We start from the raw sequence: 20,490 nt of genomic DNA on the forward strand, positions 1-20,490 counted from the left end.
TCACATCTGAAACAGGAACACATTAGTTGTCAATGTAGGTTAGCACTGTGTCAATGTAGGTTAGAACTGTCAATGTAGGTTAGCACTGTGTCAATGTAGGTTAGCACTGTGTCAATGTAGGTTAGAACTGTCAATGTAGGTTAGCACTGTGTCAATTTAGGTTAGAACTATCAATGTAGGTTAGCACTGTGTCAATTTAGGTTAGAACTGTCAATGTAGGTTAGCACTGTGTCAATTTAGGTTAGAACTGTCAATGTAGGTTAGCACTGTGTCAATGGAGGTTAGCACTGTCAATATAGGTTAGAACGGTGTCAATGTAGGTTAGCACTGTGTCAATGTAGGTTAGCACTGTCAATATAGGTTAGAACTGTGTCAATATAGGTTAGAACTGTGTCAATGTAGGTTAGCACTGTCAATATAGGTTAGAACGGTGTCAATGTAGGTTAGCACTGTGTCAATGTAGGTTAGAACTGTGTCAATGTAGGTTAGCACTGTCAATATAGGTTAGAACGGTGTCAATGTAGGTTAGCACTGTGTCAATGTAGGTTAGCACTGTCAATATAGGTTAGAACTGTGTCAATATAGGTTAGCACTGTGTAAATGTAGGCTAGAAAGGTGTCAATGTAGGTTAGCACTGTGTTAATGTAGGTTAGCACTGTGTCAATATAGGTTAGCACTGTGTAAATGTACCTCACCTGTGAGCACTCTCTCCACCTGCTCTCTCCTCCTCGACTCAAAGTCTAGCGCCTCTTGCAGCTTCCTCTTCGCCTTCTTCTCCTTCTTCAGCCTCCTCTGGATCGACACTGACAACGACAGACCAGAACGATGTAGTGTCCTGTCTCACCTCTGGTCTGTGGTTTCCTGTCTCACCTCTGGTCTGTGGTTTCCTGTCTCACCTCTGGTCTGTGGTGTCCTCACCTCTGGTCTGTGGTGACCTGTCTCACCTCTGGTCTGTGGTGACCTGTCTCACCTCTGGTCTGTAGTATCCTGTCTCACCTCTGGTCTGTGGTGACCTGTCTCACCTCTGGTCTGTGGTGACCTGTCTCACCTCTGGTCTGTGGTGACCTGTCTCACCTCTGGTCTGTGGTTTCCTGTCTCACCTCTGGTCTGTGGTGACCTGTCTCACCTCTGGTCTGTAGCTCGGAGCTCAGCTGTCTCTGGAGGACTTGCCGGGCGTCTCTCTCTCGCTCCAGTTCCTCTTGTAATGCTTTCTTCTCCAGCTGGTTGTGTTTGTCCTGAGAACGAGAGTGAGCCACCGCCATCTTGAGGAGTCCCTGAGGACACGAAGACCACGATTCAGTCAGACGTCCAGACCTTATTGTGGCCATGATCCTGTCTGTGCGTTACCGTCTCATGATCCTGTCTGTGCGTTACCGTCTCATGATCCTGTCTGTACGTCATCGTCTCATGATCCTGTCTGTGCGTTGCAGTCTGTACGTTACCGTCTGTGCGTTATCGTCTCCATGATACCGTCTCTGCGTTACCGCCTGTACGTTACCGTCTGTACGTTATCGTCTCTGCGTTACCGCCTGTACGTTACCGTCTGTACGTTATCGTCTCCATGATACTGTCTGTGCGTTACCGTCTGTATATTATCGTCTTCATGATACTGTCTGTGCGTTACCGTCTGTATATTATCCCCTCCATGATACTGTCTGTGCGCTACCGTCTGTACATTATCGTCTCCATGATACTGTCTGTGCGTTGCCGTCTGTACGTTATCGTCTCCATGATACTGTCTGTGCGTTACCGTCTGTATGTTATCGTCTGTACATTACCATCTTCATGATACTGTCTGTGCGTTACCGTCTGTATGTTATCGTCTGTACATTACCATCTTCATGATACTGTCTGTGCGTTACCGTCTGTATGTTATCGTCTGTACGTTATCATCTCCATGATACTGTCTGTGCGTTATCGTCTCCATGATACTGTCTGTCCATTACCGTCTGTACATTATCGTCTCCATGATACTGTCTGTGCGTTACCGTCTGTACGTTACCGTCTGTACATTATCGTCTCCATGATACTGTCTGTGCGTTACCGTCTGTACATTATCATCTTCATGATACTGTCTGTGCGTTACCGTCTGTACGTTACCGTCTGTACATTATCGTCTCCATGATACTGTCTGTGCGTTACCGTCTTCACGATCCTGTCTGTGCGTTACCGTCTGTATATTATCGTCTCCATGATACTGTCTGTGCGTTACCGTCTGTACATTATCGCCTCCATGATACTGTCTGTGCGTTACTGTCTGTACATTATCGTCTCCATGATACTGTCTGTGCGTTACCGTCTGTACGCTATCGTCTCCATGATACTGTCTGTGCGTTACCGTCTGTACATTATCGTCTCCATGATACTGTCTGTGCGTTACCGTCTGTACGTTACCATCTGTACATTATCGTCTCCATGATACTGTCTGTGCGTTACCGTCTGTATATTATCGTCTTCATGATACTGTCTGTGCGTTACCGTCTGTATATTATCCCCTCCATGATACTGTCTGTGCGCTACCGTCTGTACATTATCGTCTCCATGATACTGTCTGTGCGTTGCCGTCTGTACGTTATCGTCTCCATGATACTGTCTGTGCGTTACCGTCTGTATGTTATCGTCTGTACATTACCATCTTCATGATACTGTCTGTGCGTTACCGTCTGTATGTTATCGTCTGTACATTACCATCTTCATGATACTGTCTGTGCGTTACCGTCTGTATGTTATCGTCTGTACGTTATCATCTCCATGATACTGTCTGTGCGTTATCGTCTCCATGATACTGTCTGTCCATTACCGTCTGTACATTATCGTCTCCATGATACTGTCTGTGCGTTACCGTCTGTACGTTACCGTCTGTACATTATCGTCTCCATGATACTGTCTGTGCGGTACCGTCTGTACATTATCATCTTCATGATACTGTCTGTGCGTTACCGTCTGTACGTTACCGTCTGTACATTATCGTCTCCATGATACTGTCTGTGCGTTACCGTCTTCACGATCCTGTCTGTGCGTTACCGTCTGTATATTATCGTCTCCATGATACTGTCTGTGCGTTACCGTCTGTACATTATCGCCTCCATGATACTGTCTGTGCGTTACTGTCTGTACATTATCGTCTCCATGATACTGTCTGTGCGTTACCGTCTGTACGCTATCGTCTCCATGATACTGTCTGTGCGTTACCGTCTGTACATTATCGTCTCCATGATACTGTCTGTGCGTTACCGTCTGTACGTTACCATCTGTACATTATCGTCTCCATGATACTGTCTGTGCGTTACCGTCTGTACATTATCGTCTCCATGATACTGTCTGTACGTTACCGTCTGTACATTATCATCTTCATGATACTGTCTGTGCGTTACCGTCTGTACGTTACCGTCTGTACATTATCGTCTCCATGATACTGCCTGTGCGTTACCGTCTTCACGATCCTGTCTGTGCGTTACCGTCTGTGCGTTACTGTCTCCATGATACAGTCTGTGCGTTACCTTCTGTACGTTATCGTCTCCATCATACAGTCTGTGCGTTACCGTCTGCACATTATCGTCTCCATGATACAGTCTGTGCGTTACCGTCTGCACATTATCGTCTCCATGATACAGTCTGTGCGTTACCTTCTGTACGTTATCGTCTCCATGATACTGTCTGTGCGTTACCGTCTGTACGTCATCGTCTCCATGATACTGTCTGTGCGTTACCGTCTGTACGTTATCGTCTGTACGTTATCGTCTCCATGATACTGTCTGTGCGTTATCGTCTCTACGTTATCATCTCATGATACTGTCTGTACGTTATCGTCTGTACGTTGTCATCTGTACGTTATCATCTGTACGTTATCATCTGTACGTTATCGTCTGTACGTTATCAGCTGTATGTTATCGTCTCCATGATACTGTCTTTTCGTTTTTGTCTGTACGTTATCGTCTGTACGTAATCAGCTGTATGTTATCGTCTCCATGATACTGTCTGTACGTTATCGTCTGTACATTATCGTCTGTACGTTATCGTCTCCATGATACTGTCTGTACGTTGTCGTCTCCATGATAGTGTCTGTACGTTATCGTCTGTAGGTTATCGTCTCCATGATACTGTCTGTACGTTATCATCTGTACGTTATCGTCTGTACATTATCGTCTGTACGTTATCGTCTCCATGATACTGTCTGTACGTTATCGTCTGTACGTTATCGTCTCCATGATAGTGTCTGTACGTTATCGTCTGTATGTTATCGTCTCCATGATAGTGTCTGTACGTTATCGTCTGTACGTTATCGTCTGTACGTTATCGTCTCATGATACTGTCTGTACGTGATCGTCTCATGATACTGTCTGTACGTTATCGTCTCATGATTCTGTCTGTACGTTATCTTTAATCATCATCTTCACATTCGTTCAGGTAACCGTTTCACCTGTATGTTGGTCAGCAGTGTCTCCATGGAAGACAGACCCTCTGCCAACAGGAGTGGAGCGAAGGCGTGGTCGCCGTGGTTAAATGACAGCGGTTGAGAGGTGAGCGGGAGCTTCTCATAGGTCGGTTTCAGCAGGGGGCGGGGCAGGCTGTCGGCTGCAGGTACAAACAAAGTTCAGACAGAAATGCTTTGGAAACACCAGAGAAGTTGTTGATGTGTTTGTTTCAGCCAATAAACAAACAACCTCTTGAATATTTTAAGACATTGTATAAAAGGTGGAGAAAAGCTTCCTGTATGTATGAATGTATGAATATATATATATATATATATATATATATATATATATGAATATATATATATACACACACACACATACACCTCTTACCGGTTTCCTTCAACACCTTTTTTAAGTTGTTCTCTCGCTCTGAGATCTCTGGGTCTGTGGAGACACAACACAAACATCACGTGTCCTGCTGCAACCTGAAGGCAGCAGCTCTAAAGCTTTAAAGAGATGAAACCTCCAGCTGACCCAGAGGCGACGAAGAGGAAGAGGAAGACGCTCTGGAAGGTGATTGGCTGGTGGGTTCTCGGTGATTGTCACTGAGGGAAGGGGAGGGGCTTCCTGGAGGAGACTCCTGCACAGGAAAGAGAGGAGATTAGCATTATCACTGTTAGCATTCGTGTACTGTTAGCATCATCAGCACTAGCGGCGTTAGCTTCCAGTCACCTTGCTCTGTTCTATTTGAACATGTGACACGACGGCCATGTTGCGCAAACCGCTCAGGTGACTTATCCGGCTCATCAGGCCCACAGGAAGGAGGGGGTGTGGCATGACCATAAAAGGAAAGTCTGACAGACCTGAGGAGGCGAGCCAGAGAAACAGAAGGAAGCTACGATGCTAAGCTAACAATAAATAAAGCTGTTGAGTTGTTCAATCGGAGGAAAGATGTGACTCACGGTGGGCCAATAGGGTGCGCTGCTGCAGAGGAGGCGGAGCTACAGCGGAGGAGGAGGAGGGACAGAGAAGGTGCTGCTCCTTCTCCCAGAATCCTTCACTGCATCCTACGGGGGGGGGGGGGATGTCATGATTATGACGTCATGATGACGATGTCATGAGGATGATGTTGTGATGATGATGTCATGATGGTGATGATGTCATGAGGATGATGTCATGATGGTGATGATGTCATGAGGATGATGTCATGTTCTACCTGTGTTGTCGTTTTCGGACTCGACGCCATTGTGCTGCAGATCGCTGTTGCCGTGGAAACCCATCATCATTCTCATCCTCTGCAGCTTGAGAGCCTCGACCATCACACCTGCAGAGAACAGAGAGATGGTATGTACATTACATATTAATATATATAGTGTATGTATATATATATATATATATGCTCCATCAGGACCAAGATGAAGAGGATGAAGGTAAATGAAGAGGATGAAGGTAAATGAAGAAGATGGAGGTACATGTCCCCAATGTGCTGCAGAAGTTGATTGCTCAATAATTAATCCTGGCAGCCTGAATGTCTCCAATGGCCTCTCTCTCCCGGCAGCCACTTGGCCCAATTAATGGCCTCCTCTAATGAATTCAATTAGTACTAACGAGGGACTCCTGTGGCTCGTTAACTGATGAACCGAAGCACAACGGAGGATGTTTTTATTCTCAGTGTTTCGCTGCAGGAGGTTTTTATTCTTCGAACATTTATGAAACTGGAACGTTTGATGTTCAGAGACTTCTGAGTCCAGTCCAGACGCTTCCTGTGGCGTAGCCAGTGTTGGGGTAGTTACTCAGAAAAAGTAACTAGTTACAAGTTACTAGTTACTTCTGAAAATTGTAACTAGATTACTTTACTAGTTACTGCATTTGAAAAGTAACTTCACTACTAGTTTGTGTATGGTGGGGACATTCAGGTCAAACAGCATAACACATTGAAAACAGGCTTTTGAAACATGAGACCCCACTAAACCAAATGGGGGCCGACTCCTAAGAACAAAACCAGCTTGTTATATGAATCATTGTAGTGGTTTAAGAAAAATAGAAAAATGAATGGCACTTTTTCCCCATAAAATAGAAACAGAAATGCACTTAACCCAAAAAATAGAAACTGAAAATGCAATTAAATAAACAGAAAATCCACTTCATCATTGCCTAAATAAACAGAAAGTGCACTATATCCTATGAAGTTCATCATTTTTCTCTATTCTTCAAAATAGCGATTGAATCGCATGAGTAAAAGTCTCTTGAATCTTTTACCCGACAGCCTGTTCCTCCTTGGGGTCAGAACAATACTGCCCAGGCTGAAAGCCTTTCTAGTGTTGCAACTTGTTTTATTACATGATTTACTCTTATTGTGAAGAGCATGTAAACAGGAAGTGCTTTTACTTTGAAGGCAGACAGTACAATGATACGTGCTTGTTGACGTTAACTAATGTTGATGTTTCGTGTGGAAAATATAAACATGTCTGGTGCAAGAGCGCGTTCTCAATGCTTTAACAGTTGTAATACTGCAGTTCACCAGTAGAGGGAGTCCGTTCATACAGACGTGTCTTGTCCTCATTAGAAGCTCCACGTCAATACAGACAGGTGCACTTGATGGTATTGAGTGTTGTATTGCTTTGCAATATCCTTAATCCTAGGGAACCTGGAGAGAACCTCCCAGGTGGATCCGGGCTCTCCGTCTCCGTCTCCTCCATTCCCCGCTTCCCTCCCTCTACGCACCAGCAGCTACGTCACTCAGATCACTCAGATGGAGTTCTGTGATAGGCTGTTCATCAGGAAGTGTCGTGTGACTCGCGCGCCGCTAAAAGAGAACTTTTCGGACTGGTACAAATGTCTTGAGTAACGTAGGAACGCGCGTTACTGAGGTCTAGTAAAGTAGTGTAGTTACAACATGTTGAGTGTAATGCGTTACTTTACTTCGTTTCCTATAATAGTAATTACGTTACTGTAATCCGTTACTTTGTAACTCGTTACCCCAACACTGAGCGTAGCTAAGCATAAAGACTGGAGGCGGGGGGAACCAATAGCATAGCTCCATCATCACTGTGTTCTTCCTTTCAGACAACCGTATGAATACATCATAAGAAAGAACCATAAAGAACCAATAACAACCAGTAAGAACCAGTAAGTCATTGGTTACCTGAGAAGTTGAAACTCGTTAGTTCTTCACTGATAAAAAAAAACAGGAAACACATGTTTATAAACACAAAACAACTGCTGTGTGAGAGTTAGAGTGTGTGAGGTAGAGTGTGTGACTGTGTGAGGTAGAGTGTGAGTGTGTGAGGTAGAGTATGTGAGTTAGAGTGTGTGAGTGTGTGAGGTAGAGTGTGTGAGTTAGAGTGTGTGAGTTAGATTGTGTGAGTTAGAGTGTGTGAGGTAGAGTGTGTGACTGTGTGAGGTAGAGTGTGAGTGTGTGAGGTAGAGTATGTGAGTTAGAGTGTGTGAGTGTGTGAGGTAGAGTGTGTGAGTTAGAGTGTGTGAGTTAGATTGTGTGAGTTAGAGTGTGAGTGTGTGAGGTAGAGTGTGTGAGTGTGTGAGGTAGAGTGTGTGAGGTAGAGTGTGAGTGTGTGGGGTAGAATGTGTGAGTGTGTGAGGTAGAGTGTGTGAGGTAGAGTGTGTGAGTGTGAGTTAAAGTGTGTGAGTGTGTGAGGTAGTGTGTGAGGTAGAGTGTGTGAGGTAGAGTGTGTGAGGTAGAGTGTGTGAGTGTGAGTTAAAGTGTGTGAGTGTGTGAGGTAGTGTGTGAGGTAGAGTGTGTGAGAGTGTGGGAGTGTGAGTTAGAGTGTGTGAGTGTTAGTTAGAGAGTGTGTGAGTTAGAGTGTGTGAGTGTGTGAGGTAGAGTCTGTGAGTGTGTGAGGTAGAGTCTGTGAGTGTGTGAGGTAGAGTGTGTGAGGTAGAGTGTGTGAGAGAGTGTGTGAGTTAGTTTGCGAGGGTGTGAGGTAGAATCTGTGAGGTAGAGTGTGTGAGGTAGAGTGTGAGAGTTAGAGTGTGTGAGAGTGTGTGAGTGTGAGTTAGAGTGTGTGAGTGTGAGTTAGAGTGTGTGAGGTAGAGTGTGTGAGTGAGTGAGGTAGAGTGTGAGAGTTAGAGTGTGTGAGAGTGTGTGAGTGTGAGTTAGAGTGTGTGAGTGTGAGTTAGAGTGTGTGAGGTAGAGTGTGTGAGTGAGTGAGGTAGAGTGTGTGAGGTAGAGTGTGAGAGTTAAAGTGTGTGAGAGTGTGTGAGTGTGAGTTAGAGGTGTGAGTGTGAGTTAGAGGTGTGAGTGTGAGTTCGAGTGTGTAAGGTAGAGTGTGTGAGTGAGTTAGAGTGTGTGAGTGTGTGAGGTAGAGTGTGTGAGTGAGTTAGAGTGTGTGAGTGTGTGAGGTAGAGTCTGTGAGTTAGAGTGAGTGAGTTAGAGTGTGTGAGTTAGAGTGTGTGAGTTAGAGTGTGTGAGTGTGAGAGTTAGAGTGTGTGAGAGTGTGTGAGTGTGAGAGTGTGTGAGTGTGAGTTAGAGTGTGTGTGTGAGTTAGAGTGTGTGAGGTAGAGTGTGTGAGTGACTGAGGTAGAGTATGTGAGTGTGTGAGGTAGAGTCGGTTAGTTAGAGTGAGTGAGTTAGAGTGTGTGAGTTAGAGTGTGTGAGGTAGAGTATGTGAGTGTGTGAGTTAGAGTGTGTGAGTGTGTGAGGTAGAGTGTGAGTTAGAGTGTGTGAGTTAGATTGTGTGAGTGTGAGAGTTAGAGTGTGTGAGAGTGTGTGAGTGTGAGTTAGAGTGTGTGAGTGTGAGTTAGAGTGTGTGAGGTAGAGTGTGTGAGTTAGAGTGAGTGAGTTAGAGTGTGTGAGTTAGAGTGTGTGAGGTAGAGTGTGAGTTAGAGTGTGTGAGTTAGAGTGTGTGAGTGTGAGAGTTAGAGTGTGTGAGAGTGTGTGAGTGTGAGTTAGAGTGTGTGTGTGAGTTAGAGTGTGTGAGGTAGAGTGTGTGAGGTAGAGTGTGAGTTAGAGTGTGTGTGTGAGTTAGAGTGTGTGAGTTAGAGTGTGTGAGTTAGAGTGTGTGAGTGTGAGAGTTAGAGTGTGTGAGAGTGTGTGAGTGTGAGTTAGAGTGTGTGTGTGTGTGAGTTAGAGTGTGTGAGGTAGAGTCTGTGAGTTAGAGTGTGTGAGTTAGAGTGTGTGAATAAGAGTGTGTGAATAAGAGTGTGTGAGTTAGAGTGTGTTAGTGTGTGAGTTAGAGTGTGTGAGTTAGAGTGTGTTAGTGTGTGAGTTAGAGTGTGTGAGGTAGAGTGTGAGTTAGAGTGTGTGAGTTAGAGTGTGTGAGTGTGAGAGTTAGAGTGTGTGAGAGTGAGTTAGAGTGTGTGAGTGTGAGTTAGAGTGTGTGAGGTAGAGTTTGTGAGTGACTGAGGTAGAGTATGTGAGTGTGTGAGTTAGAGTGCGTGAGGTAGAGTGTGTGAGTGACTGAGGTAGAGTATGTGAGTTAGAGTGTGTGAGTTAGTGTGTGAGTTAGAGTGTGAGAGTTAGAGTGTGTGAGTGTGAGAGTTAGAGTGTGTGAGAGTGTGTGAGTGTGAGTTAGAGTGTGTGTGTGAGTTAGAGTGTGTGAGGTAGAGTGTGTGTGTGACTGAGGTAGAGTATGTGAGTGTGTGAGTTAGAGTGTGTGAGGTAGTCTGTGAGTTAGAGTGTGAGTTAGAGTGTGTGAATAAGAGTGTGTGAGTTAGAGTGTGAGTGTGTGAGGTAGAGTCTGTGAGTTAGTCTGTGAGTTAGAGTGTGTGAGTTAGAGTGTGTGAGTGTGTGAAGTAGAGTGAGTGAGGTAGAGTGAGTGAGGTAGAGTGAGTGAGCGTGTGAGGTAGAGTCTGTGAGGTAGTGTGTGAGAGTTAGAGAGTGTGAGTTAGAGTGTGTGTGTGTGTGTGAGTTAGAGTGAGTGAGGTAGAGTGAGTGAGTTAGAGTGTGTGTGTGTGTGAGTTAGAGTGAGTGAGGTTGAGTGTGTGAGGTAGAGTCTGTGAGTTAGAGTCTGTGAAGTAGTGTGTGAGAGTGTGTGTGTGAGTTAGAGTGTGTTTAAGTGTGCGAGGTAGAGTGTGAGAGTTAGAGTGTGTGAGGTAGAGTGTGTTTAAGTGTGCGAGGTAGAGTGTGTGAGGTAGAGTGTGTGAGTGTGTGAGGTAGAGTGTGTGAGGTAGAGTGTGTGAGGTAGAGTGTGAGATTTAGAGTGTGTGAGGTAGAGTGTGAGAGTTAGAGTGTGTGTGAGTGTGTGAGTTAAAGTGTGTGAAGTCATAGTACTCCAGTACTTTGTTCCTCTCACCTGTTTGTGACAGAAGGGCGGGGCTTATCAGACCATGTGGGAGGAGCCTGGAGCTGTCCATCATCGCGGTCACGCCCAGCGTCCTCTTGGGAGGACGACCTGGTCGAGAACTGAGAAACACAGAGACGATAAATACCACCTTAAGAAGAGTTCAGCACAATACCACCTTAAGGAGGTCAGCGCAATACCACCTTAAGGATGTCAACACAATACCACCTTAAAAAAGGAGGTCTGCACAATACCACCTTGAGGAGGTCAGCACAATACCACCTTAAAGAATGAGGTCAGCACTAGTGATGGTGAGATGAAGCTTCCTGAAGCATTGAAGCTTTCCATCCAATCGGTTCGCTCATGTACCGGAGCTTCATGGAGCTTCATGGAGCTTCATGGAGCTTCATGGAGCTTCATGGAGCTTCATGGAGCTTCATTTGCTCTGCTGCGCCACCAAGTGGACAATAGATGTAAAACAGGCAGAGTGATCATAACGACACCATGGCTTTGGTGTGTGAAGCTTTAAATTGAATAAATTATGTTTGTGACGCCAATACATCAATTATTAACTTATTAATATTGTGTCTATCTTTATGATATAATGGCGGGGTCAAAATCAAAACTCGAAACAAATTGGGAGAGGGTTGTGATGTGACTGTGGGTCAGTGGTTAGAATATGACTTTCAGTCAGAGCATCGGTGGTTCGAGCCTCAGCTCCGCTTGTTGATGTGTCCAATTTTTTTAAAGTAAAAATAAGAACTTTTCCACAGTGCTGGGCTTTTTGAGACTATTTCTCCTGCTTTATAAAATACCTTTCACAGGCACACATGAAGCTGTACAGAGAGGAAGGGAATCCATTGAGTTTCTCTGCCCCTTATATTTCAAATCTCACGGCAAACCCACGAACCATGTTCTGAATCAGTCACGTGGTACGGCCGGCTCAGAGGCTTCCAACGTCACCACATACGTCATCGAGACAAGCCTCGATACGCTTCACCAAAATCTACCTGGTTACTCGACACGCGCATCGAAGCCTCGACACGAAAGGACTCATCACTAGTCAGCACAATACCACCTTAAAGAAGGAGTTCAGCACAATACCACCTTAAAAGGAGGGCAGTCCAATACCACCTTAAGGAGGAGGTCAGCACAATACCACCTTAAATAAACAATCAGTATTATATATAGTTTTATTTTTTAATAAACTTAAACAGAAAACTTTTTTTTTAAAAATCGCTTTAAATCAGTCAAATTCATATAAAAAATATTAATAGTAAAAGTCACTGAAAGAAAATACGAAACATCTAATATATAGAATTATTAAATATTTTATATAAAATACATAATATATATATCAATATACATTATAATTAAACTCCTAAACACACAGTGTGAAATATTCATTGATCATTAGTTTCTGTAAAATATTGAATAAATGACTTACTAGAGGGACATTTAATGATATTTTAATAAAAACACATTATATTGATAAAGTATTATTCATAGTAAAGCATCCCATAATTAAGCATAGAAAAACATCCCATAATAAAACATAATAAAGCATAGTAAAACATAATAAAGCATCCCATAATAGAGCATAAAATATCCCATAATAAAGCATAAAACATCAATTAATAAAGCATAAGAGATCCCATTATGAAGCCTAAAGCATCCCATAATACAGCATAGTAAAGCATCCTATAATAAAGCCTGAAGCGTCCCATAATACAACATAGTAAAGCCTAAAGCATCCCATAATACAGCAAAGTAAAGCATCCCATAATAGAGCATAAAACATCCCATAATAAAGCATCCCATAATAGAGCATAAAACATCCCATAATAGAGCATAAAACATCCCATAATAGAGCATAAAACATTCCATAATGAAGCCTAAAGCATCCCATAATACAGCATAGTAAAGCGTCCCATAATAAAGCCTAAAGCATCCCATAATACAGCATAGTAAAGCATCCTATAACAAAGCATAGTAAAACATAATAAAGCATCCCATAATACAGCGCAGTAACCGGGCCCACCTGGCGCTGGTGCAGTCCCGGTACAGCGCCTGGAAGTCGGCCCGCGTGAGGAGCTTGCAGCGGTTGACCCCGGGCTGGATGGCGCCGAGCCCCCGCAGGACGCGCACCTGCTCCACGCTGCAGACCACCGGGCGGATGCGCAGCCGCTTCAGCTTGGTGTACACGGTGTGCAGCCCGCCCACCAGCCGCTTCAGGAACAGCTCGAACACCTGCGGGAGGCAGAGCAGCTCCAAGCCGGCCACCGAGAACGACGCCACCTTCACGCCGTGAACTTCCACCATCTTGCACTCCGCGGCGCACGCGGTGTCGCACGCGGCGACGCCGCTGGCCGGGTCTCTGCCGCTCATGAACACTCCGGCCAGGCGAGCGGCGGGGAGCCGCGGGGTGCTGGCCGGGTCGGAGTGGAAGGGAGGGTGGGTGGTGGAGGGGGTGCTGAGAGAAGAAGAGTGAACAACTTCTTCTTCTTCTTCTTCTTCTTCTCCTTCTTCTTCTCCTTCTCCTTCTCCTTCTTCTTCTCCTTCTTCTTCTCCTTCTTCTTCTCCTTCTCCTTCTCCTTCTCCTTCTCCTCCTCCTCCTCCTCCTCTTCCTCTTCCTCCTCCCTCTGTTCCCGCCACTCGGACTGACTCCGCTCTCTCTCTCCTCCGCGTGCTCTTCTGTACCCGCATGAGCCAATCAAGTTCCAGCCAATCACAGGCAGGCACCACAAAAACGGACAGGTCTCCCATTGGCTCGAGGGCGTTCCTGGGGGCGTGGCCTCTGACAGGTGAATGATTGACAGCTGATTTTTGAATAAAGTAAGATGTGTAGTTGAGTGAATACTACCAAATACTCCTTCAATGAAGTACTTGTAGTTTTGATGGCATTCAGTATGTCAGAAAAGTTCATAAATACAGAATACACATACAGATTACTGTGATACTCTGGAGCAACTAAATCTGATACCATCACACCTCCACTTTCAGTTTGTACTCATCAACTGACACTTCAACTGCTTTCAGTTGTTAAACATCAACTGACAATCCAACTGCTTTCAGTTTTTATTCTTTAACTGACACTTCAAATGCTTACAGGTTTCACTCATCAACTGACACATTGACTGCTTTCAGTTGTTAATCATCAACTGGCACTTCAACTGCTTTAAGTTGTTAATCATCAACTGACACTTCAACTGCTTTAAGGTTTCAGTCATCAACTGACACATCCACTGCTTTCAGTTGTTAATCATCAACTGACACTTCAACTGCTTCTAGTTGTTAATCATCAACTGACACTTCAACTGCTTTCAGGTTTCACACATCTACTGACACTTCAACTGCTTTCAGTTGTTAATCATCAACTGACACTTCAACTGCTTCTAGTTGTTAATCATCAACTGACACTTCAACTGCTTTCAGGTTTCACACATCTACTGACACTTCAACTGCTTTCAGTTGTTAATCATCAACTGGCACTTCAACTGCTTTTAGTTGTTAATCATCAACTGACACTTCAACTGCTTTCAGGTTTCACACATCTACTGACACTTCAACTGCTTTCAGTTGTTAATCATCAACTGGCACTTCAACTGCTTTCAGTTGTTAATCATCAACTGACACTTCAACTGCTTCCGTGGGCCAGACATTGACCAGACGAAGCTCTCTTGCTCTTCGACTACTTTCAATGTTTTCATACTAACTGACGCTTCAGCTGCTCACAGCTCAAACAACAATAATCTAACTGTTATTGATCGATGTTCTTCATCTCTTTTTAATCTCAAGAAGAAGAAGAGACGGAGAGTTTCAAATTAAAAGCATTAAATTAACCTTTAAGGAGCAGATTAAATGTCACCTGAATGCATCACGTCGTCTTATCTATTGATCTAAAGCACCTGAACGCATCACGTCGTATTATGTATTGATCTAAAGTACCTGAATGCATCACGTCTTATCTATTGATCTAAAGCACCTGAACGAATCACGTCTTATTATCTATTGATCTAAAGTACTGAATGCATCACGTCGTATTATCTATTGATCTAAAGTACTGAATGCATCACGTCTTATCTATTGATCTAAAGCACCTGAACGAATCACGTCTTATTATCTATTGATTTAAAGTACCTGAATGCATCACGTCGTATTATCTATTGATCTAAAGTACTGAATGCATCACATCTTATCTATTGATCTAAAGTACCTGAATGCATCACGTCTTATCTATTGATCTAAAGTACCTGAATGCATCACGTCTTATCTATTGATCTAAAGTACCTGAATGCATTACGTCTTATCTATTGATCTAAAGTACCTGAATGCATCACGTCTTATTATCTTTTGATCTAAAGCACCTGAATGTATCACGTCTTATCTATTAATCTAAAGCACCTGAATGCATCACGTCTTATCCATTGATCTAAAGTACCTGAATGCATCACGTCTTATTATCTATTGATCTAAAGTACCTGAATGCATCACATCTTATTATCTATTGATCTAAAGTACCTGAATGCATCACGTCTTATTATCTTATGATCTAAAGCACCTGAATGTATCACGTCTTATCCATTGATCTAAAGTACCTGAATGCATCACGTCTTATCCATTGATCTAAAGTACCTGAATGCATCACGTCTTATCTATTTATCTAAAGTACCTGAATGCATCACGTCTTATCTATTGATCTAAAGTACCTGAATGAAGTCCAGCAGCGTAATCAATAAGTGAGGTTGTCTCAAACAAAGATGGCGGAGCTCCATATTCGGTCTCTTCCTTTTGATGGGAAACGAGCAGTCAACGTTCTGGCAGTCGATTAGAGTCGTCCAATCAGCTCACAGCCCTCGTTAGCAGCTCACGCTAACGAGCTGCTGCTACGTCACCACGATCACTACAGTGCTGCTGCTACGTCACCACGATCACTATAGTGCTGCTGCTTATATATATTTACATATTCATATATTTAAACACATGTATGTATGTATATATATATATATATATATATATATATATATGTATATATATATATATATATGTATATATGTGTATATACACATATATACATATATATATATGTGTGTATATATATATATATATATATATATATATATATATATATATGTATATATATATATATATATGTATATATGTGTATATACACATATATACATATATATATATGTGTGTATATATATATATATATATATATATATATATATATATATATATATATATATATATATACACACACACAGGGTTCTCAAGTGTCACGCATTGAGCGTGACTGTCACGCATTTCGGTCTTAAGCCACGCCCTCCCGCCACACATCGTATTTCTCACGCTGAAAAAATCTCTAGGCTATTTAATGTGCTGCAGCGTGCAAACATGACCTGGTCGCGCTGCCCTCACCATGGAGGAATCAAGCACGTCTCCCCCGAATCCCCTGGAGCTCTGCCGCGATCATCAGCCAATCAAAAAAAAGAAATGGACTACACGAATAGCCAATCAGAAAAACGTATCTGTTGTATTCTGGGTGAAATGTAATCCAGCAACCAATGAAAATAAAGCTAATAATAATATGGGGGGGGAGGGGGGCTGGTCTGTGGGAGGCGCGGCCGGGGGGCACGTTTACGTATTCATATATATGTGTATTTATCCATAGATAGCCTTTTGATTATTGGCTTATCGGTGATCGATTGGAGACTGTTACGCGCTCCATCGGAGACTGTTACGCGCTCCACCGTAGTTGTTGACGCGCTCCTCTGGCCCCGTCACGTGACTCTGTTTCCCTGTGCTCAACATGGCCGCCGAGGATCTGCCGTCTGAATTTGACGTCGTCATTCTGGGCACAGGTACGTAAACACCTGGGTGTGATGACGTGTATTGATCCGTCTCGTGTGTCTGATCGAACAGCTGCTAGGTCTTTGACTCTGATCCTGTCAAACACCCCGGAAACCCCGTTTACATCGGTCTGTTAGCTGGCGGCTAACGTCCAGTTCATTTTAAATGGCAGCGGCTAGCGGCTAACTCCCAGTCTGCTGTGTTAACTGCTGGAACAACACACACAACACACACAACAAACACAATACACTGTGTTTGTTCATTTTGAGCTAACGTTAAGCTTTTAGGTTGATGCTGATGTTTAGCCCGCAATGCTAACTAGCTGCTGTTTGTAGGAATGCACTACAGTAGTACTTTACTACTGTACTACAGTACTACTGTACTACTTTACTAGAGTACTACTTTACTACTGTACTACTTTACGACTGCTACTTTGCTACTGTACTACTGTACTACTTTACTACTGTACTACTTTACTACTGTACTACAGTACTACTTTACTACTGTACTACAGTACTACTTTACTACTGTACTACTGTACTACTTTACTACAGTACTACTTTACTACTGTACTACTGTACTACTTTACGACTACTACTTTGCTACTTTACTACAGTACTACTTTACTACTGTACTACTGTACTACTTTACTACAGTACTACTTTACTACTGTACTACTGTACTACTTTACGACTACTACTTTGCTACTTTACTACAGTACTACTTTACTACTGTACTACTGTACTACTTTACTACAGTACTACTTTACTACTGTACTACTGTACTACTTTACTACAGTACTACTTTACTACTGTACTACTTTACGACTACTACTTTGCTACTTTACTACAGTACTACTTTACTACTGTACTACTGTACTACTTTACGACTACTACTTTGCTACTTTACTACAGTACTACTTTACTACTGTACTACTGTACTACTTTACTACAGTACTACTTTACTACTGTACTACTGTACTACTTTACGACTACTACTTTGCTACTTTACTACTGTACTACTTTACTACTGTACTACAGGACTACTTTACTACTGTACTACTTTACTACTGTACTACAGTACTACTTTACTACTGTACTACAGTACTACTTTACTACTACTACTTTGCTACTTTACTACTGTACTACTTTACTACTGTACTACTTTACTACTGTACTACAGGACTACTTTACTACAGTACTACTTTACTACTGTACTACAGTACTACTTTACTACTGTACTACTGTACTACTTTACTACAGTACTACTTTACTACTGTACTACTGTACTACTTTACTACTGTACTACTTTACGACTACTACTTTGCTACTTTACTACTGTACTACTTTACGACTGTACTACTTTACGACTGTACTACTTTACTACTGTACTACTTTACTACTGTACTACTGTACTACAGTACTACTTTACTACTGTACTACTTTACTACTGTACTACAGTACTACTTTACTACTGTACTACTTTACGACTACTACTTTGCTATTTTACTACTGTACTCCTTTACTACTGTACTACTTTACGACTGTACTACTTTACTACTGTACTACTTTACTACTGTACTACAGTACTACTGTACTACTGTACTACTGTGCTACTTTGCTACTTTACTACAGTACTACTTTACGACTGTACTACTTTACTACTGTACTACTGTACTACTTTACGACTGTACTACTGTACTACTTTACTACTGTACTACTGTACTACTTTACTACTGTACTACTGTACTACTTTGCTACTTTACTACAGTACTACTTTACGACTGTACTACTTTACTACTGTACTACTTTACGACTGTACTACTTTACTACAGTACTACTTTACTACAGGACTACATTACTACAGTACTACTTTACTACAGTACTACTTTACTACAGGACTACTTTACTACAGTACTACTTTACTACAGTACTACTTTACTACTGTACTACTGTACTACTTTACTACAGTACTACTTTACTACTGTACTACTGTACTACTTTACTACTGTACTACTTTACGACTACTACTTTGCTACTTTACTACAGTACTACTTTACGACTGTACTACTTTACTGCTGTACTACTGTACTACTTTACGACTGTACTACTTTACTACAGTACTACTTTACTACAGGACTACATTACTACAGTACTACTTTACTACAGTACTACTTTACTACAGTACTACTTTACTACTGTACTACTGTACTACTTTACTACAGTACTACTTTACTACTGTACTACTGTACTACTTTACTACTGTACTACTTTACGACTACTACTTTGCTACTTTACTACAGTACTACTTTACTACTGTACTACTGTACTACTTTACGACTACTACTTTGCTACTTTACTACAGTACTACTTTACTACTGTACTACAGTACTACTTTACGACTACTACTTTGCTACTTTACTACTGTACTACTTTACTACTGTACTACAGGACTACTTCACTACAGTACTACTTTACTACTGTACTACAGTACTACTTTACTACTGTACTACAGTACTACTTTACTACTGTACTACTGTACTACTTTACTACAGTACTACTTTACTACTGTACTACTGTACTACTTTACTACTGTACTACTTTACGACTACTACTTTGCTACTTTACTACTGTACTACTTTACTACTGTACTACTTTACGACTGTACTACTTTACTACTGTACTACTTTACTACTGTACTACAGTACTACTTTACTACTGTACTACTTTACTACTGTACTACAGTACTACTTTACTACTGTACTACTTTACGACTACTACTTTGCTATTTTACTACTGTACTACTTTACTACTGTACTACTTTACGACTGTACTACTTTACTACTGTACTACTTTACTACTGTACTACAGTACTACTTTACTACTGTACTACTGTACTACTTTACGACTGTACTACTGTACTACTTTGCTACTTTACGACTGTACTACTTTACGACTGTACTACTTTACTACTGTACTACTTTACTACTGTACTACTGTACTACTTTACTACTGTACTACTGTACTACTTTGCTACTTTACTACAGTACTACTTTACGACTGTACTACTTTACTACTGTACTACTGTACTACTTTACGACTGTACTACTTTACTACTTTACTACAGTACTACTTTACTACAGTACTACTTTACTACAGGACTACATTACTACAGTACTACTTTACTACAGGACTACTTTACTACAGGACTACATTACTACAGGACTACTTTACTACAGTACTACTTTACTACAGGACTACTTTACTACAGGACTACTTTACTACAGGACTACATTACTACAGTACTACTTTACTACAGGACTACTTTACTACAGGACTACTTTACTACAGTACTACTTTACTACAGGACTACTTTACTACAGTACTACTTTACTACTGTACTACTTTACTACAGTACTACTTTACGACTGTACTACTTTACTACTGTACTACTGTACTACTTTACGACTGTACTACTGTACTGCTTTGCTACTTTACGACTGTACTACTTTACGACTGTACTACTTTACTACTGTACTACTTTACGACTGTACTACTGTACTACTTTACTACTGTACTACTGTACTACTTTGCTACTTTACTACAGTACTACTTTACGACTGTACTACTTTACTACTGTACTACTGTACTACTTTACGACTGTACTACTTTACTACTTTACTACAGTACTACTTTACTACAGTACTACTTTACTACAGGACTACATTACTACAGTACTACTTTACTACAGGACTACTTTACTACAGGACTACATTACTACAGGACTACTTTACTACAGTACTACTTTACTACAGGACTACTTTACTACAGGACTACATTACTACAGTACTACTTTACTACAGGACTGCTTTACTACAGTACTACTTTACTACAGTACTACTTTACTACAGGACTACTTTACTACAGGACTACTTTACTACGGTACTACTTTACTACTGTACTACTGTACTACTTTACTACAGT

The 20,490-nt window shown here is 42.0% G+C and overlaps 2 protein-coding genes across 2 annotated transcripts in view; one reads left to right on the top strand and one right to left on the bottom strand.

Moving 5' to 3' along the window:
- LOC306753067 (dachshund homolog 2-like) lies at positions 1-16,468 on the bottom strand (the record flags this gene model as incomplete). The annotated part of the gene is made up of 11 exons (XM_079236901.1): positions 1-6; positions 691-803; positions 1,127-1,274; positions 4,421-4,575; positions 4,950-5,055; positions 5,148-5,278; positions 5,378-5,482; positions 5,632-5,739; positions 10,667-10,776; positions 12,696-13,127; positions 16,377-16,468. 11 exons carry the CDS (start codon positions 16,466-16,468, stop codon positions 1-3), a joined length of 1,506 nt encoding a protein of 501 aa, XP_079093027.1.
- chm (CHM Rab escort protein) overlaps positions 16,402-20,490 on the top strand; it is a 20,542-nt gene continuing 16,453 nt past the window's right edge. Inside the window, exon 1 of the mRNA XM_079214536.1 lies at positions 16,402-16,518. Coding sequence (XP_079070662.1) covers positions 16,467-16,518 — 52 coding nt within the window. The 5' untranslated portion in view covers positions 16,402-16,466. The remainder of the gene's footprint in view (positions 16,519-20,490) is intronic.

This window comes from Taurulus bubalis (genome assembly GCF_910589615.1).
Source record: "Taurulus bubalis genome assembly, chromosome: 2".
Taxonomy (NCBI): domain Eukaryota; kingdom Metazoa; phylum Chordata; class Actinopteri; order Perciformes; family Cottidae; genus Taurulus; species Taurulus bubalis.